Below are 21,898 nucleotides of genomic sequence, written 5' to 3'. Positions count from 1 at the left end.
CCTCGCGTAATATATACTCGCGAATCGAACTTGGAACGAAAACGAAAGGCGGAAGGCGAAACACAGCGCCATAGAGAATTTAAGTACGTAACCGGCTTATGAAAACGGAAACTGAAAACACTGATTAACACTTACCGGCAATCCGTAAGACGGCTCTGTCAGCAGGATCGAGCTGCAGGATACTCAGCGGTTTATCCTTTACCCATTCCTTTAGACTTCCGTCCAGCTCGAACTCCATTCTCTAAAACTGTGTAATTGAAACTTCTTTTGTTTTTTTTACACCATATTCGTGCAACTCCTCTTTTGCTCGGCACTGTTTCACAATCACTTGGCAATTTCACAACCGCAACACACAAGAGAGCTGCAAAGTATTACGTCGTCTACGTTCAATAATGTTGCCGAGGGCAGCGGCGAATAGTGCACCGAACTAAGTCGCCGTGTTATCGACAGCGGGCAGCTGGCAACTTTGCACGCAATATTAGATACGACATTCTTTTTTATTACTCTCTTCCTCTGCGATATAGATCACGCTAGCAGTGTTTCCCCTTTTTTCTTTCTCTTTCTTTCGAAATGAATGGCTTTGTTGTTGAAAATAGTTTCAACCGAAAGAAAAGCACGTGGAACTCGTATCAAGCATGCTGCGCGTTTATTTACTGTACACGACGCCGCTGTAGGGTAGAGTAGTGTATCGCTGCGTAGAAGTGCACGAACTGCACCGGCGGAACGGAAGGAAGAGAGGTGGCAAGGAGACGAACGAACAGGGAAAGCGTACGCGATGTCTGGCGTCCTTTTGATACTCGCTGATACGTATAGCAGTTACTTTAGCCAGCAACGTAACGTGCTTCCAGCACGCCGATGATCAGCAATGCTTCGTATCTTCGTCGTCAGCGGCGCTTAGGTCAGGTTAGATTTGGTCGAAAACAGTTAAGTCAGGCTCGAGTTCCCAGACACGACCATAAATTCCCGTCGTTGTTCCTATGTTTCACAACCTTTGCCACCAACTCTAGATTCTTTAGTATTTCACACGTCAAAATATCGTAGTCTAGTTCCACCGCCCTCGCTGTCCTCGATATTATCCCCTTTCCGAAACATTCTATAAATATGAAAAAGAATATTTTTAGTTCTTCCTATTCCCTCTTCCTTTTTTTCGTTCATAATATTAATAGTAAATCGTACAAAAGTATGTATGTATTTAGTTTTCAAAATACCCACGACATATGCGTGTCCAGTGGAGACGGGGCAAACAATATTGCATTAATATTTTAGTACTCGAATTATGACTCATGTGGGGAAAGTAATGCTTCCTGTCGTATAGCGCTTTCTAAGGATGTCCGAAATATCATGAAACTTCATTTAACAAACGAGTGCTGATTGTGCTAATAACGATATTTAACGCGTTTCCTATTTAATTTCAGTACATGCTAAATATATGCATCAACGGTGCAAAAGATAGATCGAGAGAGATCCGATACAAAGAGCCGGAAGCGGATGTGGTAACGTATCAAGTCGAACTAATTCTCAGGCGGCGTTAAAAAAATTGAAACATGCGTAAATTCTTCGATGTACAGCTCACCATTCTATTTTCAAACGGGGTTAGTTGCTTATACGCATATGTGTATATTTGTGCTAGAAACAAGCGAAACCCTCAGGACATTTTATTATCTATTTAACAATGATTCTATTGCTGTCAGAGGTAAAATAATCCGACTTCATTTGAAATGCTTATTCTGATGGTTATTGATTTGAACACTTATATACGACGAAATATTTTTACAAATGAAGCTTTTCATGGTTCTAGTTAATTTCTTTTTCAGTTCGAATGAAAAAAATATCCGATTTTTTGTATATTCACAACTCAAAAATCTTCAGTTTATGGTGCACAAAACTACGCGAAATAATTTTCCTCTCCTCTTCCCTCCGCCTTTTCTGTACTTCAAATTTAAGAATGTCGGATGCAAAATCACAACAAATACTTTTATACGTCTTTCTAATAAATAATCAAACACTTGAAAACACTATTGCTTCAAAACATCCTTGTTGATTGAAACAAAGATGTAATTCGGTTATTCTCGAGTTAAACTTAACCTAACAGTTCAGAAAACGTAGTGAGAACACAGTCAGTAATATTACAACAAAATGACACTAAATTCTTTCAGCTTGCGCATCACGAACATGTACACGATACTCTAGAAGAACGTTATCATAAAATTCAGAAGTTTTCTACTCAAACGTGAAAGATGTACGAGCAATGTACATAATATCAAGAATCAGCGACATCTGCGGAAAACATTCTGCAAGTAACTAATCAAGATAACCGTTTCACCAAAAATAATGAAATGTAACTGTGATTCAGTCGAACATATCTGTTGGAAACTTGAAACAAATAATCAACTTTATGTAATACAATGTGGATGAACTGATATATTATCTCTTTTTAATCTATTTCCTCTAACAAAAGTACGAAGTCATTGAAATCCTTACGATATTAACGATTCGACAGAATACGAAAGGTATGCATTACCGTTTGATCATCTGTCGAGTAAGATGCGAAAGCAGGAAAAATCAATGTTCACCGGTATTCCCCTCGAGTTTCTTTGACGGCAACGAAAGAGCCCGATTCGAAGAATATCCTTTTGCGATTTTTGACACACTTTCCAACAAAAAACACTACATGCTTGTATGCAAAGACATCGCATTATCACTTATCATAGCAATTTTCGTGTTAGAAATACGGCCCGGTTCCTGACGACGACGACGCGCCTAGCAGACGACATTTTGCTTTCGACGAATAGTCCCGAACTACGTCGAGAATCTCCGAACTTTAGCGACACAACTGAATAATTTTCTCGATTCGCAACGCCCCCACCCGGTGGTTAACCACACTATTTTATTACGCGGGTTAATTCCAAAAACCATTTTTCTCGTTATTTCAATACAAGTTATCTCTATTTACTTTTTATTCCGATTTCTTCGGCATATCTTTTTCATTTTTACAATATTTCTTTTCTTCGAAATATACAATTATGATAATAATCAGAATATATATGCAACTTCCTAAATAAAAACTAAAGCGAAATAAGGAAGGAAACGCAGAGAGATCGGAAGGAATATGAATTTAAAAATTTATCTTTTATATCCCTGCAATTGAAAAAGTCCTTAATTTTTTGGATATATATCGTATGGACAGGTTATTAAAATATCGATATAGATTATCGATGTTCAAGATTATTATTAAATTCTATTTAAAAAAATGTAAAGCTAAAACAGGTGTATTTTACATATGAATGAATGGAACGCATCTGACATCATACCTATAACGGATGACATCAACTTTTCACCATATGATTATTAGAGTCTCCACTGCCATCGACAGTTCATAGAGTGGAGTACAGTAGCCTTCGCAATCACTTGCTTCATTTGATGTCACCGCTAAATAAAGCGACTGACACGGTTTGTAAATATGAGAACGGTATTTCGAGTAGCACCTATTCCATAATTAGATGCTTATTATGATATTTGTTGAAAATCAGTTTCAAAGTCCAATCTATTATGGACGATCTTATCACGAACTTTATAGTATGCAGACCTTTTATGAACTAGATTCAAAGATCATGCATTTTTTGTTCCAGTATTACAGTTCTCTGGGTTATCATCATTTGTTGTCTGAAGTATCCGTTTTGTTGAACTATCTAGACTAGAATGCTTCTCTTTCTGTAACTTTTCAATCATTTCTTCCTGTTGCTTAATTATATCGTTTAAATATTGTATTCTACGTTGATAGTCATGTTTCATCAAGCGTACATGAACTTCTTGTAATTTTATACGTTTCTCCACAGAATCTACCTGCTGTTTCGTACCTTTTCGAACAATCTGTAATTATAAATTATTTAAGATTTTTGTTATTCTATTAAATACTACATATATTTTAAACGTACTTCTAGTTGACTTTTTAAACCTTCCACTCGACTGTTAATACTTTTACCAAGACGATCCATATCTGCATTTTCTTTTTCCGTTTCGCGTAAGAAAGCGAGTAATTTTTCTCTCTCTGTAACAATTCTTTCATACTCGGAAAACAGTTCTTCGCAATAAGCAGTCACTTTATTTAATTTCTCCTTCAGAGAATTACGTGAAACTCGAGTCGAATAAACAATAGTTTGCATATGTTCAATTCTATGTTGCGTTCGTCTGAAAAAGATCTAGGTATACATTCTGTATGAATAGAACATTTGCATAAAAAATATACAAATAAATAACATACTTTAAGGTTGTTTCGAGGTTTTCTACAAGACCCTTTAAATGATTTCTTTCAGCTGTAACCATTATAAGTTGTTTTTCGTTTTCGGGTTGATTCTCCTCTATACGTTTTATATGATTGCAGAGATTACGTTTTTCACTTTCATATTGATATTTTAATTCATCTAACAATGTTTTACATTCTTCGATAGCAGTAGTATGAACAGCAATAGGTACTGTTTGATCTCCTTTACCCTTCAATTTTTCAAATTCTTTACTTAAAATTTCGTATTTTCCTCGTAAATTGCTCAGTTCGGATGCTGTGGTTGTATATTCCTTTTTTAATGCTTCATTACATTTTAAAATTACTTCCATTTTTAACTCATATGATGAACGAATATCATCAGTTTCTCTCTTTACACTTGCAGCTTCCTTTTTTAAAATATCATTTTGATTTTTTAGTAACATAGTATTTTCAAACAACTTTTTTATTTCCTTTGTATACCTATCACACTGTACAGTTTTTATTGTAGTTATTTATATGTATGATGTAAAGCACCTTTTTTTTATATACATCTATTTATCCATATCGTCTATATATTTATAATTATTTACCTCTGACTTCAATCCTTCTACTTCTCTGTGCATAATCTCATTTTCCGTAAGAATTTCCTTACATCTACTACTAAACTCAGCCATTTCCTGTTCGTACATGTGTATAAGTTCCTGCTTTTCTGATAAATTTTCTTGGTAAGCATTTAGAAGTGGCCCCAAAGCATGAAAATTAATACTTCCCCAAATCCTTGAATCATATTTGTTTTCATTTTCTGCATGTACAGAAATATTTTCATGCTTTTGACCTCCTAATTTGTCTTGATATCTCTCTAATTCGGTATTTAACTGGTAAACAATATTCTTTAAAAGTATTATATCTTCATTCGACCGAACTCTCTCCATTTCAAGTTTTTGATTGTGTTGAACCAGAGAAACTTTGGCTTCTTCTAATTCCTGAATCATTTGTATTAACGTTTCATAATGTAAACATACTTTCTTGTACTCTAATTCTCTTTGCTCCAATATATTACTTAATTTCTGACATTCTTCTTGGACACTTTTATAACGTTTTTCCAATTTCTGATACTCATCAGCTATTTTCATCGCATCCCGTGAGACATGTTTTCTTGTTCGTGATAAAATAATACCTAAAATAATACGGCATGAGATTTTGATTATCATTTGTCCAAGTCAATAATTGTCTTATAACCTATGAGTGTTTAATACCTGAATCTGCATCAACTTCATCAAATGCTTGCTTTTGAAGACTACCATCCTCGTTTAGCTTTTTACTTCTTTCATGTTCATACGTTTCAGTTCTATTTCTCAAAAGCAATTCATCTTCAGGTTCAATGACGTCATTATCAGTTATCCAATCTGATGGATATTTGTAAACATTGTGAGCTCTGAGCGTATGTTTGGTTTTTGCAACGCGTCTGCGACGGTAAATTGGTACGGAAGTTGTGTCCTGATTGCTTTTAACACCTGTTGTTCTTCTATAGTTATGCTGTGTACAATAAAGAAAATGAGGTTAAGGTCATATGAAGTATTTGCTTACTGCTTTTCGTTTTCTTACGAACATAATATACTAATTCTATTATTAACGATAATTACCTTCTTTTTTTCTTGGGTAATAATACTATCACAATTAGCCATTTTCGTTATTTTATAGTTTAAACCCGATATAAGTTAATATAATCATTTGATCAAAACTGTTTAAAATATTTTAAATCATAGGTAAACAGATCAACTTTACGCGATAGAAAAATCACAAATTTAATCAAACAAAATACGCACGTATATATTTGTACGGGAGTGCATATTTTTATTAATTTTCGAGTTTGTATAACACTTATTGCCATAGCAACTACTTTTGTACTGAACATTCACACCAGATGGTGTTTGCTTTGATTTTCCTGTCTCTATTTTAAATCGATATGTTATTGGCTTATGTCAAGATGATTCAAAAGCAATTACATAAAGAGTAATCTAAAAAAATTCAAATAGATTGGAATCTTGCCACACAAAATCTTTGGATTTATGATAATTTTGATTCTTTAAATCTTTATATAATAATATCTATTTACTTACTTACTGGAGTAAAATGCTTGTACGTTCTCCAATATGAATTCCCCAATATAAAAATATTTGTTTTAAAATCGCACTTCCAAAATGGGAAAATAAGTCATTTTTACGTGTGCAAAATTTTCGACAATCAGTCTAGAAATGACTACTACTATCAATATTTTACATTCTAATTGCAGCAATATCTAAGATGTCCTCGACTGCTTGACGTTGTATATATATCTGCGTCAATTAAATAGGAAATGTTGAAAGGAAAATGCATTTTACGAGTACATAATTATGAATTGAGGTATATTACGATTATATATTTTATCTTTAATCTTAATACGAACGTAATATACGAGAAACAAGAAAAAGTATGCGATACGGCTGACCCTATTTTATCGAATATAGTCTACAACATATAAAAAAGAAGGAATATAGTTACGTATAACCATAAATTAAGAAAACAAATTCTTATACTACATTTACAAGCAAATTATTATTTTACGCGATTAAAATTACCTAAGTAAATACTTATCTAACAAATATAAAGTAGATAAAAAAGCTTTTTTAGAATGCTAAGAATATTACGAAATAATTGATTATCTTATCAAGTGATAAATGAATTAATTGCCAAAAGATATCTCGCATTTATAATCTCACGAAATATCTATATATTTCTAATTAAAAGCAGTATATCAATATCTTGGATATCTTCTATGAAAAATTGTAATATAAACTATCACGTCAGTCCTGATCGAAACGATTATATCGACTAATTAAAAAATGAAGCATGTACGTTTTGAAAATGAACAAATATGAATATTAAGAAATTTTGTATGAATTTTGTTGCGAAAATATTAAGTAGTTGTCGTAAATCTACTTTTATTCTCGAGGTTGCAACTACCTCTGATAAGAACCCGTGATAATAGCCGCGAAATTATTAGTTGCTACTTTAACTCGTCTTCGCGACGTGGATAAAAACGCCGGAATGCACGCAAATGCAAATAGATGGATAGCGACCGTGTCTCCGAAATCTTCGTACTTATCGCGTAACAAATTTTTGATCGAAGCATCATGCTTTCTATACGCACCACCGCGTTCCACGGTTTTATGATACAAGGTACACATAATGAATCTTTTATTTGGCAAAAGAAATTTGCGGCAAAGAATTTGCAACTATTCATAAAGTGCTTCTTATCGTATACAATCGGGGTTATATCAAAATATTTCTGATTATCTTGCCATATCCGCAGAAAGTGAATTATATCATAGATAATCTGACTTCAAGCATCCAATTCAGACGCTATCACGTTTCGAGTACTTTATCGAATTTACGTTTAACATTTCGCGGAAAATAAAAAAACCTTTTACATTTATTTTTCTGATTATTTTCCAAGAAAAAATTTATTTTCGTTGCAGCGGCGGTTTTGTTATTTTGTTGGTCTATATTTTCGATTGAATTAAGTAATGCTGCGAATAGCAGTTGCACCTACTATCACGAACTAACTCCTGGTGCTACGTATTTCATTCAGAATCGCGAATACCCGAATTTCTATAGCAGGTCACAATCATGTTCATGGACCATCGTAAGCGAGTATAAAGTTGATTTAACCTGTAGCACGTTTGAATTACCATGGGTAAGGCTATAGTCTTCATTGTAGAATTAATTACTAATCGTAAGAGAAATCGTAAGATAACGAATGATTTTCGTGCAGAGTTCCAATTGCTTCCAAGACAAAGTAGCTGTGCAAGTAAATTCTTCTACTACGCATCGGTATTGTGGTAATGGACAGTTTAACATACAATCTGAATCAAACACGATGGTTGTAACGCTGCAATCGCCAATATGGTCGAGGGGTGGTCGATTCGCTTGTGAAGTCAGATCAGTGAAACGATCCCAAGATTCCGAAAATTGTGAATGTGGATGGAAAAACCCTGTACGTATATATTTACGCAAATTCATCGACGCTTCATTTAGATTGAGTAACGTTATTGTAAGCAAGTGAGAGCTTCTGTTAACCGTTCTTAGAGCCGCATCGTCGGTGGAAATAATACAGGGGTGAACGAGTTCCCTATGATGGTTGGTATTGTGGACTTCGAAAGACGAGTCGTATTCTGTGGAGGCACTATAATATCCGCAAGATACGTACTAACAGCGGCACATTGCGTCGACGGGAGGGAATACCAGAAATTGGGTGCCCTGGTTGGCGATCATGATTTGCGAACAGGTAAGCTTCTACTGTAAATGCAAATACTTGGTATCTCGGATCGTGGCTAATTTGATTTCGATGTTTAGGGTCGGATACAAACGCCACGGTATTACATCGAATAATCAAAATTATAATTCATCCTAATTACGGTCAAAGAGTCGATCAAAATGACGTGGCTATCATAAAAACAGAGAACGAAATTAAGTTCACTAACGAGGTTGGCCCGGCCTGTCTACCTTTTCAACATTCGCCGGATACTTTTGGTGGCAATTATGTTGAATTGTTGGGTTAGTGATATAGTGGTTACATACTGCGTTACGATTCGCTTTGTTATTATATCTTAACATTTTTGATAAAATTAGGTTGGGGAACAACGGATTATGGTGGCCCAACTTCTGATATTTTGCAGAAAGTTACCTTAAGCGTGCTTTCGTATCTACAGTGTTCTGAAAATTACAAGAATATAACGTCAGATCAAATCTGCACCTATGCCGAAAACAAGGATTCGTGTCAAGTAAATTTCGCTTTGAATTACAACAGAATCGATGCGATCGATCGATCAAATAAATTTTCCACGAATGCAGTAATACTGAAGCATTTGTTTAAAAAATAGATGGATAGTGGTGGACCTGTTCTATGGCAAAATCCGACGACTAGACGACTTGTCCTGATAGGAATCATTGCAAGGGGTAGAGGTTGCGCCGTCGTTGGTGGTGTAAATACCAGAGTTGGAGCTTACATCGACTGGATTATTTCAGCAACTTCAGGTAAGACGTAGAATATGCGATGCAAATAGTTAAAGCTATATTCGCGTAACCTTCGCAATTTTGTTATTTCAGACGCTTCGTACTGCATCATAGAATAAGACAATGCGGCTTATCGTTCGACTCGATTTGACACAATCCGGATAGCAGGCCTGGTCGTTTCATTAATATCGCTGATAACGCAACTGACATACTTATGAGGTAAATTTCCTTGTTTTATAGGTTTAAAATGTTCCCAAGGAAACGATAAGAATACAAACATACTATTCGCACGAACATTGTATTAGATCGGCAATTGCATATCGTGCGGATATCAAACGATTAGGATGTGTCGATTTATTGTTTCAAGTCTGGAGACGACGAAAGCGTTGTAACTTAATATTCAGATATGTTATTGAATATATATTGTTAAATGATGTTAGTTGAATCTTTTATTTCACCCCCAACCTTCCTCCTCCTTTCTTCGTCTCTTCCTCACCACCCGTTGCCTACGCTAATGTTATTTGATGTTTACGTAAGAACGCTCAAACATTGACGCCGGAGCGTCTGTATCTTGTAACACCCAAATCGATTGTAAAACTATTCTATTCGTACAAAAACCTATTTTTATCGACTTAAACGGCATAGTCAGATTCATCGAGCGAGATCTCTAGCAATCGCTTGTTACGCGCAACGCGAAAAGACGAGCAATATTACGACGCACGCGAAATATAAACTAAGTAAAGCCTTCGGTCACGAAAGCCGCGTGTCTATGGCAAACATTCCGATCGCATGCAGATATGAAATCGTAAGCAAAACTAATCTATGAATTTGCTCGAAACGAGTTAAATTTTTATGCACGGATCGGTAACTATGAAACGCTTACGCAATGCGATTTCTGATATATAACGTATATACATGGTATACATCGTATATACGTTATATATAACGATTATATACGTGGCTGGTATGTAATGGTACGAGAGAAAATCATCGAGGTATCATCGCCACGCGACGCGACCCTTCTGTGTATATCAGCGCGTCGTTCTTTAGAAGCCGCGCATAGTCTGCACGTAGATAATCAGAAATTAACTGTGTGTAAACAATGTCTCATTATTAATAAGTTTGTGAATGAGGATGTGACGTGAGACACTTTACGAGAGGGAATATTCAACAGCTCCACGGTTACGTTCAAACCAGAGCAAATACGTGTAATCATCTCTGTTTACCTGTGAAATACAAGAGCAAGTAAACATCGACGAGAAAAGGAAAAGAAATTGATTTATAAGCACAATCAACGATGAATCGTTTTAGACATTGTCTGCTCGCCGAGGTTTCTCGGTTCACTATAAATAGATGACAAGAAAGGGGGAATTAATCGGACAAGCCGAACGGGTAATTCGTGGCGCAATTGCGTACGATCGCACAAAATCAGTCATATCGTCGTACACGAGAGATATTTATTAAACAAATTGATTTCTTCGACGTGATCTGCCCTTGACACACTTATTTAGTCGATGATGGTTCTCACAAATGGGTACTCTCGTCGTCTTCACACGAGTACCAGATGTGGTTTATGAAAATTTCGTGCCAGTCCCCGTAACATGCGATATTTATTGTATGTAAAGACAATTTGTATTTTATCAGCAATCAATTGAAAAAATAGATGCTAGTCTTTTCGTAAGTAGAATCGTTCGATATCGATCAAACAATATTGAAATCCTTTTGTAAACGACAATGTATACGCTATGATCGACCGAAACGAATTGAAATGAAACAGAGACAAAGGAGTTATCGTGCCTTGTATGTAAACACCGTTGTTGTATTTAAGCAAACCAGTTGCTGGTCTATTTGCTTCCTTAATGTACACCGCTCTCAGTTTCTATTCACCTTCAATGTGATTTCACTCATGGTGCAACCACCTGACCTTAGTTAACGATCAGTAAGAACCTCGAGGGTCGAAGGTCAGTAAAAGCGTAAACTTTGTTGGTGGCCGATCGATTAAAGTCGAAAGCACGTCTGTCGAAAGTAGAAAAAAAAATAAGGCGAATTCTATTTGTAAAGACTCGAGGAAAGTGGAGATCGTGGGCCAATCGAGGCAAACGAAAATGGCGGGGATTGGCTGCGACGAAGATCGATGTGCAACGAGGCGCGCGCGCGCGCGCGTCACCTTCCTACTCTTCTTGCAGGGTATAACGTAACGTTGACCAAAAACACGGAGGACAAGGAAAAGATAGCCTCGTCCTCTTTGGGTAGAATATATCGGTACAGAGGGATAGATCAGTTCGAACGAGTTTCTCCCCTCTGCTCACGGCCTTCTCCCGATTTTCTCCCCGAAGGAAGTCGGCCAGTGGCAACTCGGCCGTTCCTGATACACGTTGAGCGGTCTAGTTCGTGGGGAAGAGCAGAGAGTCGACAGTTGGGAGTCGGAAGAGCGTGACCGTAGAGCGTATGCGCCATATGTACATAATTACTACGGCCAATCGGGAATTGAAAGCGTTGTGCAAAGCTTTGTCGAAGCGTCGAAGCTCCAGGGTCTGCTTCGTCCCGTTGGTTCCCTCGCGTGCGTGCATAAGCGCGCGCGCACACAGCCGCGCAACGGTGGTTCAGTTGGTTATTGACGTTCATGTGCACGGGGCGCGTTGCTAGAGTCTCTTCAGGCACAGCAACTTGAGAAGAGCGAAGAGAATTCGCGCGGGCTGTTTGTCAGCCGACCAATCAGAAATAAAGAGAACGAGAAATACCAAAGGCCTACCGAGGCCGGAGGAACGAAAAAACGGAAGGTGGGACTGATCGTAGCAGCCAGAAAAAATAGCCCGGTTTGAGCGAGGAGGGAGGTTACAAAACCGAACTACATGGCTCCAAAAATTATTCCTTCTTTCCCCCGACCACGCGTCTACTATCTACGTTCGAGCGAGCACTACCGGTTCAATCAGTGGACCGTCACTTCGAAATAATCGAATACGATTCGAGTTCGGTCAGTTTCGTGAGTTTTGTCAGCAGAAGAAGAGCGATCCAGCGGCAGCCAGCTCTGCTCTGTGTACATCCCCTATATTACATTTTGAACGACGTATACGCTCGAGAGTGTAGGTATCACAACTGTGACAGCGAGCTTAAAGAGAAAGAGAAGGAGTGTGCGCAAGAAAAGAGAAGCATGATCGCGATGCAAATGACGCTGCCGATTTAGTAAATCGTCGTTAATATTTTCTACAGTAGGAGAATTGTCCCTCGCTTGTAAAGCTTATGTCACAGGCAATCGAAAGAAACATCAGCATCCACGGAAGACGAAAGAGGAGAAAATTGAAAGAAGAACGGTGTCACGGTGTAAGGAAAGAGAGGACGGAAGATCGGGGGCATGTTCCAGGACAATAATCCTGTTAGCAACGTGAAACGTGAGCTTCCTCCGATTCCTTCGATTCCTTCGAGTCGTTAAAGTGATTCTCCTTGTGCCTGGACCGCTGTGGCGATCTTTCATGATTTAGATGCATCGTTTTCGCATGGGGGACAAACTGATGTTCTCGCTTGTGCAAATAGGAATCCTTTCAACGATCGTTGTACACGCATCTTTCTTCGATCACCCCCTTGTCCTTTTTCTTTCTTCTGATTCGTCTCGTAATTCACGTATGTCGTGTTTCTTTTGGTTATTCCGTTAATCGATCCGATATCGTTAAGAAAACGACGAATCTCTCGATTCGCAACGTGCAAATTAAAGGAAAAATTGCGTCCGATATACGACGATTCTTTCCCTCGTATACAACCCACGCCGTATCGATTATACTTGCTGCCCCGAGACAGATATCTGAATCGTTGATTTTCAGCCTTGCCAATGTGAATCGCATAATTCTCGCGTAATTCTGTCGATCTCTTTGAATCATCGCCACATTCTTCCTTCGTATATTGTAACGAACGCATTTCGAACCACGAGTTTCAACTTCCGTGAACGTCCACACGACACTTTAACCGATCGATAGTAAAGAATAATACGACGGAAAGCACGGTAAGGTGAACAGGGAGAAGAAGAATAGCCCACTGTGTGTTTTTCCCTTCTGTTGTTCACAGAAAGGAGTCTGCGTCCGCGTAGGAGCCGCTCCGACAAACAGCCGCGTTCTTCGTACCAGGCATGCCTTCCGCGTTACTCTAAGGAATTTTTTCTACACAGAGATCTAACTTATTCAGGATAACGGTATTATATTAACAGAGAGAAGAAGAAACAAACACAACAGATAATAAAAAATATTCTTATAGTTAAACGTAACGATTAAGATCCTTGTTGGGCCTTTTGTTGAACTGCCGTTGTCATTCTCGTCCTCGTCTTTGTCGTCGGCGTCGTTGACACACTCGTTAACGTCGTCGTCGTTATTGTTATTGTTAAACTGTTGTTGCTCTCGATAGCAGTCACTCGTTGCTGCCACAATTTATCGCTTTCCTTGTATCTCGTGCCAGTAATTGGTCGCCGTGGTGATTTTTCAAAATATATCTGTACACTCTTTAAATATCGGCTCGGTTATCCCGATCTGTACTGGTCCATTGACTTGTTTCTCAACGAACGCGAAAGCATCTAAAGACAGGAAGAAAGGAAAGGAGAAGAATATAAGCAATAGAAACAGAGCATTGAAAACGGAAAGGAAATAATAAGCGGAAATTGAACAATTTGTCTTTGAAACAAGGAACTTCGAGGTGAAGCATGGTAGTCAAGAACGAGAGTACGAGAAATGGGCATGAGCTGGCTCCCTTGAACGAGGAACGTCAGGCAGGTCAGAACGTGACGATCGTGATAACCGGAAATCAAAATGCTGCTGGCAGTCAAGAAACCAAGGAAGAAAACAGAGCAGAATGGAGCGGCAAGATGCAATTTTTCCTCAGTATTATCGGTTACAGCGTGGGTCTCGGGAATATCTGGAGATTCCCTTACCTGTGCCAACAAAACGGAGGAGGTAAGTAATATTTGTTGATGAGCGATATCTTAATTCTTTCTATTTCCTCTCTATCGCCTCTTTCCTCGAAGAAAATAAGACGCGTAAACATTATTAAATTGTAAAATTCATCGACCAAGGCATAGATTATCAAACTTGTACTTTGAATCGTTACCAGTTCTCCTTGAAAACGTTCTCTAATACAGAGATGGATCTAAAGCCGCTATAATCGAATGGCCACGTAAAACGCAACGTTATACGCTATTTTCAGTCACATAGTTCGACCAACCTCCCTTTCCTGCCCTCGCCGTATGCCTATCCGCTTAAAAATATATATGTTCGAAGCGTTTCACGGATCTCCGAAATACCAGCGAGAACGTCGTAAACAGTCCTTGGTTTCCGGCTATCGTATTCCATACTTCCTGCCGAATATCCAAATACAGAGGGAAACCCGGGGAAACTAATAAAATCCTATAAAATTCGCCCTTGAACCTTCTGCTCTCCCTATCCATGATCTTTCTTCTATCCACGACCTATACCTCAGTCGGCGTAACTCGATTACATTCCAATGAAAACGAAACGGAAACACACGTATCGCGAAAATAGACATTGCTGGTTTACGTGGGTGGATGCGCGAACAAGGGTGGCGGGTGAAGCACGAATGAAATCACGACGGTAGGGCGTTACGTCACAGGGACATGGCTTACGCGACCGTTAAATCGGACGCCCCCGCGAATTTCGTCGTGGAAATTTCCATCAGTGTTACGAACGTCGACGAGCCAAGACCCGACGAATAGAGAGAGAAAGAGACTACTATTGCGCAGAACGCAAGGACCGAACCGCGCGTTTCCTCTAGCTAAGTTCTGGCTAGGTCAGCGTTCGTGTTAACGATTCGCCAGAACGTATATGCCACTGCACCAAAAACGAGCCTGGTTCTACTCGATTTTCAATGGAAATTTCCTTATGCTACAATACGACACCGATGTCGAGGCCATCGTTCAGCCTGACGCCGACGTTCGACGCGCGTCGATCGATTTTTAACGTTCTTATCGGCAGACACGTAACAATTTCACATCCGCATCGAGTTTATGAATCGTCTATTCTGTCTTTTACGAAAGCTTTGCCAATTTTTTTAGATACGAAGTATTCTTTATTTATTTATTTTCGTTTTTTTTGAGGAACAGTTTAAGGATTGGTATTTCAAAATGTTTGAAATACAATAATAACGGAGACGAGTAGCGAACGACCCATGGGAACATGGCATAAGTAGAATCAGGAATTTTAGTCAGACGATTTATCGAGAAGTCTTACAGGAGAATCGCGTGCCGCATACTTGAACGATCCAGCCTTTTACGCTGGGAACGTGTGTAATCGCGGTAATATCACATCGTACGTGACACGATTGATCAATAGTATGCCGCCTATCGACACTCCCGAAATTCTTTCGATCGGAATGACGAGAAGGATGAAAAAAATTGGTAAAGAATGTTCGAATAAGATGGAACGTGTACCTACGTATGTACGTGTACGTAGATACGCGTCACTCGATCAATACCGTACCAGACACTCCGGCTGCGGCTGTCTCAAACTAGACTACTGCGAAAAAAGGGGAACGAAGAATATTCTCTAAGCAGGGTCACAGCCAAGCCCTGGCAAATGGGAGAGATTAAAAGAGAACGGTTACGGCATTCGCTTTGTAATAAGGGGTCAGAGGAAGAAGAGATGGGACGAGGAAGGGGAGAGGATAACGAACGATATTATTTTACCGAGAGAAAGAATAGGAAGAATACAGATCTCGCTTTTTAGACAGCAAAAGAAGAAAAAAGAAAATTGCCAGGGGTAAAACATGTTATGCACGGGATGCTTTTCAGGTGCCTTTCTCATCCCCTTTTTCGTGATGTTAATCCTAGAGGGTGTACCCCTCTTTTTAATCGAGCTGGGTCTCGGTCAACGAATGCGACAGGGTGCCCTTGGTGTATGGAACACGATACACCCATGGCTAGGCGGTATAGGAATAGCATCGTGCATCGTCACCTTTTTCGTGGCGCTTTATTACAACGTCATCATTACCTGGTGCTTCTATTATCTTTTTAATTCGCTCGAGGTGAGTCCCTTCGTTTTCCGATGATCGATCGATTCAATCAATAAAACCGTAGGCCGTTGTTATTCCGACGATCGAAAACGAGCTTAATACCAACTCGATTATGGCGTTTAATTGATCGATGGAATACGCGGGTGCTATAATCACCGGGTACCAGAACAGTTTCGCGATCGTTCGATTAACGAATACGATTTATGTTTCATGCTGCTCGATTAGGCTGTCACGATTAAGTTCAACGTAAGTACTTGTCAATTTCAATTTTCGTTTGCATTCGCTAGTTTGCCTGGAAAAGAAATGGACAAAATGGAACGCGTCGCGCATGATGTAGTTCTTATTATAGGAAATTGCAAATTAGACGCTTTTATATTTTCTGATTAACGCGGTTCTGATTAACGATGTCGAGGGTACATTATTGACGAACGAACGATTCAACGCAGGAGCCGTTACCATGGGCGAAATGTCCAGAGGTTGATAATAAGCCAGTCGAAGAATGCGTGAAGAGTTCGGAAACTGCATATTTTTGGTACAGAACCACATTGGACGCGGCACCGTCGATCGAAGAAGGACAGAGTCTCAAGTGGTGGATCGTCCTTTGTCTGCTGTTGAGTTGGATCGTCGTCTTCTTTATTGTGATGAAGGGAATACAATCATCGGGAAAGGTAGGAAAACGTCGAGTGTTTTAATTGGTTTTTCTTTTCCTCGCGGGTGGTCGTTTACTTTCCCTTCGAATTACTTCCTGTTCCATTTTCCCGTCATTCCATTTTTCCTCCGTGTAAATGCGAGAGTCAGATATACTGTGTCAACGACTTATGTTTCTGCTTGATTTAAAGGTGGTATATTTTACATCCATGTTCCCGTATTTGGTGCTTACTATCTTTTTTATTCGTGGAATAACGTTAAAAGGTGCCAGCGCTGGATTAGCCCACATGTACACGCCAAAGGTAATTAATTTCCACTTTTTCGAGCAGACTCTCCTCGTGTTTCATTGTTTTTCACTTAATTTTCACGATTGCCTTTTTCATCTACAGATCGAGAAACTGTTAGAGCCGACGGTCTGGCTCGATGCAGCGACGCAGGTTTTTTACAGTTTCGGGCTAGCATTCGGTTCCTTGATCGCGTTCGGTTCTTACAACACTCCGGACAACAACTGCGTTCGGGACGTGCTCCTGGTTAGCGGTTGTAACGCCTTCACCGCTATTTACGCGAGTGTCGTGATATTCGCCATTCTAGGCTTCAAGGCAATGACAAACGTCGATAAGTGCTTGGCGAGGTAAACTGATTTTTATTTAATTTCCATGAAATAATTTCTAGGAATGAAAGATGGAAGATCATCCAGACTATTAACGATCGGGCAATTCCATTTCTTTGTTTCAGTAACATAGACTTACTTTTTCAAAATGGATATATAATGTACAAGAACATTACCATGGAAGAATACGAGGAAACTGTAAATACGTTAAACGCACCTGCGATGAACTTCACACTTGAAACCTGCAGTCTCAGCGAGCAATTGGATAATGTAATCGGCAAACATTCTTCTTATAATTGTGTTTTAAGAAGACGGTTTTTAAATTATTTTTTAAAAATTAATCGATTATTAGGCTGCCGAAGGAACAGGATTGGCTTTCATAGTTTTCACCCAGGCGATAGTCGAGCTGCCTGGCGCTCCGTTTTGGTCCTGTATCTTCTTCCTAATGCTTCTAGCACTCGGTCTGGGTTCCCAGATCGGTATACTAGAAGGAATGCTATGTGTCATCTTCGACATAGATCTGTTCAAGAGAATAAAGAAGCAATACATAACAGGTAGGTACGATCGTCGTCGTCTTCTATTCACGATAGAGCAAACGCGATAAACGATAATTTTTTCTCTTAGGGGTGGTTTGTACGGTCTGCTTCTTCGTTGGTTTAATATTCTGTACCGGTGCCGGAGAATATTGGCTAAAAATGTTCGACAGTTTCGCCGGTACCATCGGCCTCGTGATGGTCGCGCTCATGGAAATGATTTCAGTCATTTTCGTTTATGGTCACGAAAAGTACGCTAAAATTGTCATACTTGATGGTCCTTTCTGGTTTAAGGGAGCATTTCGCGTTTGATTAACAGGAAACAATTCTTCTCCAGATTCACGAAAGATATCGAGGAAATGACAGGATACAGACCGGGGATATATTGGCAATTTACCTGGCGATTTCTTGCCCCGATAATCATGGTCTGCATTCTCCTTTCCAGTATAGCGTCCATGTTCATCAAGAAGCCCACATATTCAGCATGGGACGCGTCACGGGTGAGAAAAACTTGTTGAGTTTTCAAATTTTCGCTTCTTCCGTTGCCAAATTTTCTAATAAGTCTCGACCTCGATATTTCCTTTTGTACGTTTCAGGGTATAGCCGTACCCACCGCGTATCCCGGTTGGGTGTTGGCTATAGCGGTCGTCATCATTTTCGCGGGCATCGCGCCAATACCGATCGTATTTCTTTTAAGACGGTTCCAATGCGTCAAGCTGGACGTTGACATTCATCAAGGCAGTATACGACGCATAGATACCACTGTTTCTACCAAAGAGATGATGGGCGATGTTGATGTGAGTAGATCCAGAAAATCTTTGACCGTGATGAGCTCGTTTCACCAACATCCGCCCGACGTTCCTTTCATCCTCCATTATTCTCTCTATTCGATCGTATACATCACGACACACGCATTTGCATTTGTGTATTTCTTTTATTTACACTCTGTAGCCTCTCGAACGTTCACCAAGGACTATTTCGCGCGTTTGAAAAGTATGCTCGATAAATCGAGCAACACGATTATCTTAAGCCAAGAAAATCGCGCCACCCTCGCTATTTATACGAATTATATCATTCCGCTTCACTGATTCGGCGATTCGTCTCTTATCACCAGTCTTGACTAACTATGGATAAAACACGCGAGGCACGTTCATATGCTTGTCTAAACAACGTAGAGACTTAGTCATCGTAATGGAGAATGACTTAATTGACGCACCGAGAGACGCGCTTACGCTGTTAGCGTGACGAGTGCGAGTCAAAAAGAAGAATTACATGCTCAAGGTGCGTCGATTAAGCCTGAACGAGCATTAAGATTCACGTTGGACGTACCTGCAGTTATAGGAAAGCGTCCGTTCTGTGTGTGGTAACGTCGATTAATCGCTTCTTCCATAGATACTTTACACGTGAGTCCGTAGTATACGTACTATCGTTTATGGAATGCTCTTAGCTTAATTTTCCGCGCTTTGCACCGTTGTTTCTATCGAGACGATGATCTTCGAGCACGAAGAGAAAAACGGAGGAAACGCGAAGAAGATGTGTTTTCTTCGGCTTGTAAATCTTACGACTTAGAGAACGTTGCCGATGACCAGATTTTAGACATCGCGCGAAGTCGGCATGTTGTCTGCGAAAAAGAAAAACCAACGAACCCGGTACTTGAGTTCACCGGGCAAGAGCTTTCTCGCTTTGATATCTCACTGGCACCGCACTTTTCTTTCATTAATAAGGAACACGCTCTGGCTGGCCTGCGTTTCGAACAAATCACGCATAGCCTTAGCTGCGATTGTTCGTTCACGATTCGATCACGGAAGAACGTGGCCACTTGTAATTAACGGTAGTAATCTCCATTTTCAGTTGGACGAGTATCACGACCGTCTCGAAGATTTTCCCGAAGAGGACGAAGATGTGAATAGCGACGATGACAACAACAGTGCACCGCCCATAACGAAGATCGTCCCTAACAAGCTTCAGAGTAAACCCTTCAAAATGGAAGTGATGGACTTTTAAAAGCAAGTGTTGGGTCCGCGATCTTTCGTCGCGCCGTTTCTTCTTACGAACAAATCAGGGAAAGAAGGATAACCGAACATTTATCCTTTTGGGATTTCAGTTCTTAGGAGACGCGTAAAATGATAAGAATTGCAAATCCGAATCGAGGAATGAAAGAATTGAACGATCGGTGCTTTTTGAAAGCAATACTTACTTTCCGTCGAACTTATGACACGGTATTAACGTGTACGAAGCAAATAAGAAACGGAAAAGCGGAGAAAACTCAAAAAAATACTCGGCGTCACAAAATGCATGGTAAAGAGTGAGAGAGAGAGAGGTCGATTCGTCGCGCCTTGCTAGCTTTGTCCGATTGACTCTGTTTCATTGAGATCTAAATTATCTTTGACTTGGTCTGATCGATAACTTCAGGTGATTGGTTTTTGTCCAGTCCATCTAGTTCGTTCGTTTGATCATATGATCGGTATTATACAGCAAGTTGAAAAAATAAAAAAATGCAGAATTACGCACGAACCCCTTACGGCAGCATTATTAAGTCTAGACTTCTTCCGCGAAGAAACGAATCGCGTTGATATTAGCCTCCCTCCTTCGTATCTTTAGAAAGAGTACCGTCTACTTATGTTACGGATCAAACAATGAAATATTCTGACAAAGGCTCGTCCAATTAAAAACGAAACCTTCGAAACGTACGGATATTCATAGTACGTAGAATCGATCATTCGTCTTGAAATGTCCGAGCGATTTCTAGACGGTGCCTACGTTCCTATTGCTTCCAAACCTCAGGGGTGAAAAGAGAAGAAATGGTCAAAAGAGAAAAGTTGGAAATATCGAAACCTAATTAGAAGTTATAAACCTACTCGCCTAAATAGAACTGTACGAGTAGGAAATAGTGTATAGACGGTATCTCTTCGTTGAGTTTCGTAATACTTCCGAATTGCTAGAAATCCGATTACTTAAGGCAGAGATAGATCGCGAAATACCGTGAAATTTGAATGTCTCCGTGGCAGATATGTCGAGATCGGGTCGAAGAATTTTCAGGATCGTACTTAACAAGAGAGAGAGAGAAAACAATGGAGAAAAGGGAAGAACCACGAAGCGGAAATCTCTTCGCGATGATTCGAATCTTTGTCGAAGTTCAATTTGATATAAACGTGATCGGTATCGGTTGCGCAATCGTTCCTTAGAAAATCGAGAATGAGAGATTGAGAAAACTGTGTACACGCGCGGTTCGCGTCTTCGTTCATTTTTCTCGTTTCCTCTAATTTCTAGGATCGATTACGTTCGATCAGTAATGACCAATTACGGAGGAACAGATACTTTGCAAACGCAAAGGCGGATATCTTTCCGTCAAGCGATATAATATACTCGTTTGACAAGGTCAGTACCTGGCTCGAAAACATCAATAGCAATTCTAACAGAAAAGAGAATATCGAGATACACTGTTCATCGCGTTGCATTGTCATCGCGATGCTTGAAATGTTATATTTTTGGCAGCGCGTGTGCTCACAATCAGATTAACTTCGTGATAGGGTATTACCCCGTTCCTTTTCTCTCCTCTTTCAGTTCTTCTGTTTTTTCCACTTGACATACCGGAGCATGATCGTTGCTGCGTTCGTAGACATTTAAATATAGATCGTACATAGGGTATATTGTATACACAAATATCCAAAACGTTTAAATAAAAGCTTATTTATTGCCGAGTACACGAGTCTATGAATACCTATGTATCTATCGATTTTTCCCCCTTGCCTGTTCCTCTCTGATTCTGTTTTAACGGAATTTGAGCAA

General features: G+C 39.5%; 4 protein-coding genes and 1 long non-coding RNA gene across 17 annotated transcripts in view; 3 read left to right on the top strand and 2 right to left on the bottom strand.

Moving 5' to 3' along the window:
- LOC126914377 (microtubule-actin cross-linking factor 1, isoforms 1/2/3/4) overlaps positions 1-2,801 on the bottom strand; it is a 52,065-nt gene extending 49,264 nt beyond the window's left edge. For 4 of the 10 annotated variants that reach the window (XM_050718219.1, XM_050718233.1, XM_050718226.1 and 1 more), the window contains exons 1-2: positions 2,522-2,801; positions 136-1,093 (exon numbers count right to left, since the gene is read on the bottom strand). In XM_050718219.1, coding sequence (XP_050574176.1) covers positions 136-238 — 103 coding nt within the window. In that variant the 5' untranslated portion in view covers positions 239-1,093; positions 2,522-2,801. The remainder of the gene's footprint in view (positions 1-135; positions 1,094-2,521) is intronic. The other 6 variants (XM_050718239.1, XM_050718231.1, XM_050718241.1 and 3 more) reach the window with 2 other exon arrangements.
- On the top strand, positions 1,091-2,422 carry LOC126914434 (uncharacterized). Its single transcript, XR_007709655.1, has 2 exons — positions 1,091-1,592; positions 2,157-2,422. It is a non-coding gene; the product is annotated as an uncharacterized LOC126914434 (long non-coding RNA).
- A 404-nt stretch (positions 2,802-3,205) lies between the features above and the next one.
- LOC126914391 (centrosomal protein of 89 kDa-like) lies at positions 3,206-6,603 on the bottom strand. Of its 2 annotated transcripts, none has more exons than XM_050718283.1 (7): positions 6,382-6,603; positions 5,905-6,279; positions 5,518-5,797; positions 4,852-5,438; positions 4,262-4,749; positions 3,936-4,188; positions 3,206-3,870 (listed from the first exon to the last, which is right to left on the bottom strand). In XM_050718283.1, the coding sequence occupies exons 2-7, from the start codon at positions 5,944-5,946 to the stop codon at positions 3,610-3,612; spliced, it is 1,911 nt and encodes a 636-aa protein (XP_050574240.1). In that variant the 5' UTR covers positions 5,947-6,279; positions 6,382-6,603; the 3' UTR covers positions 3,206-3,609. The 2 variants fall into 2 exon arrangements, with proteins under 2 accessions (XP_050574240.1, XP_050574241.1); XM_050718284.1 differs by having other exon boundaries at positions 6,386-6,603.
- Positions 6,604-7,316: 713 nt separating this feature from the next.
- LOC126914407 (venom serine protease 34-like) lies at positions 7,317-9,751 on the top strand. The gene is made up of 8 exons (XM_050718335.1): positions 7,317-7,480; positions 7,780-7,997; positions 8,076-8,297; positions 8,390-8,588; positions 8,657-8,857; positions 8,933-9,084; positions 9,184-9,337; positions 9,410-9,751. Exons 1-8 carry the CDS (start codon positions 7,435-7,437, stop codon positions 9,433-9,435), a joined length of 1,218 nt encoding a protein of 405 aa, XP_050574292.1. The 5' UTR covers positions 7,317-7,434; the 3' UTR covers positions 9,436-9,751.
- A 1,801-nt stretch (positions 9,752-11,552) lies between these two features.
- Positions 11,553-21,813, top strand: LOC126914390 (sodium- and chloride-dependent transporter XTRP3). 3 transcript variants are annotated; one of them, XR_007709647.1, is made up of 13 exons: positions 11,553-14,247; positions 16,098-16,330; positions 16,544-16,564; positions 16,765-16,986; positions 17,158-17,268; positions 17,356-17,597; positions 17,702-17,846; positions 17,929-18,130; positions 18,201-18,360; positions 18,447-18,609; positions 18,706-18,906; positions 19,445-19,512; positions 19,961-20,083. XR_007709647.1 is itself a non-coding variant. In XM_050718280.1 (12 exons), exons 1-12 carry the CDS (start codon positions 13,998-14,000, stop codon positions 20,111-20,113), a joined length of 2,103 nt encoding a protein of 700 aa, XP_050574237.1. In that variant the 5' UTR covers positions 11,554-13,997; the 3' UTR covers positions 20,114-21,813. The 3 variants fall into 3 exon arrangements, 2 of the variants coding, with proteins under 2 accessions (XP_050574237.1, XP_050574239.1); XM_050718280.1 differs by lacking the exon at positions 19,445-19,512 and having other exon boundaries at positions 11,554-14,247; positions 19,961-21,813; XM_050718282.1 differs by lacking the exons at positions 16,544-16,564; positions 19,445-19,512 and having other exon boundaries at positions 11,555-14,247; positions 19,961-21,813.
- The last annotated feature ends 85 nt before the right edge of the window (positions 21,814-21,898 follow it).

Source organism: Bombus affinis, chromosome 3 (genome assembly GCF_024516045.1).
Source record: "Bombus affinis isolate iyBomAffi1 chromosome 3, iyBomAffi1.2, whole genome shotgun sequence".
In the NCBI taxonomy this organism is placed as follows: Eukaryota; Metazoa; Arthropoda; class Insecta; order Hymenoptera; family Apidae; genus Bombus; species Bombus affinis.
The sequence above is the reverse complement of the archived record's forward strand: the minus strand, read 5'-3'. Positions and strand labels throughout refer to the sequence as shown.

Excerpts from the sequence above, each read along its gene's own strand:
- LOC126914407 (XM_050718335.1), top strand. The coding sequence starts at position 7,435 with ATGCTTTCTATACGCACCACCGCGTTCCACGGTTTTATGATACAAG. Across the intron at positions 8,589-8,656 it reads CGATCATGATTTGCGAACAG|GGTCGGATACAAACGCCACG; the intron begins GTAAGCTTCTAC and ends TTCGATGTTTAG. Across the intron at positions 9,338-9,409 it reads GATTATTTCAGCAACTTCAG|ACGCTTCGTACTGCATCATA; the intron begins GTAAGACGTAGA and ends TTGTTATTTCAG.
- LOC126914391 (XM_050718283.1), bottom strand. The coding sequence starts at position 5,946 with ATGGCTAATTGTGATAGTATTATTACCCAAGAAAAAAAGAAG. Across the intron at positions 5,798-5,904 it reads TTACCCAAGAAAAAAAGAAG|CATAACTATAGAAGAACAAC; the intron begins GTAATTATCGTT and ends TATTGTACACAG. Across the intron at positions 5,439-5,517 it reads TGAAGTTGATGCAGATTCAG|GTATTATTTTATCACGAACA; the intron begins GTATTAAACACT and ends GTATTATTTTAG.
- LOC126914390 (XM_050718280.1), top strand. The coding sequence starts at position 13,998 with ATGGTAGTCAAGAACGAGAGTACGAGAAATGGGCATGAGCTGGCTCCC. Across the intron at positions 16,331-16,543 it reads ATCTTTTTAATTCGCTCGAG|GCTGTCACGATTAAGTTCAA; the intron begins GTGAGTCCCTTC and ends CTGCTCGATTAG. Across the intron at positions 16,987-17,157 it reads GAATACAATCATCGGGAAAG|GTGGTATATTTTACATCCAT; the intron begins GTAGGAAAACGT and ends CTTGATTTAAAG.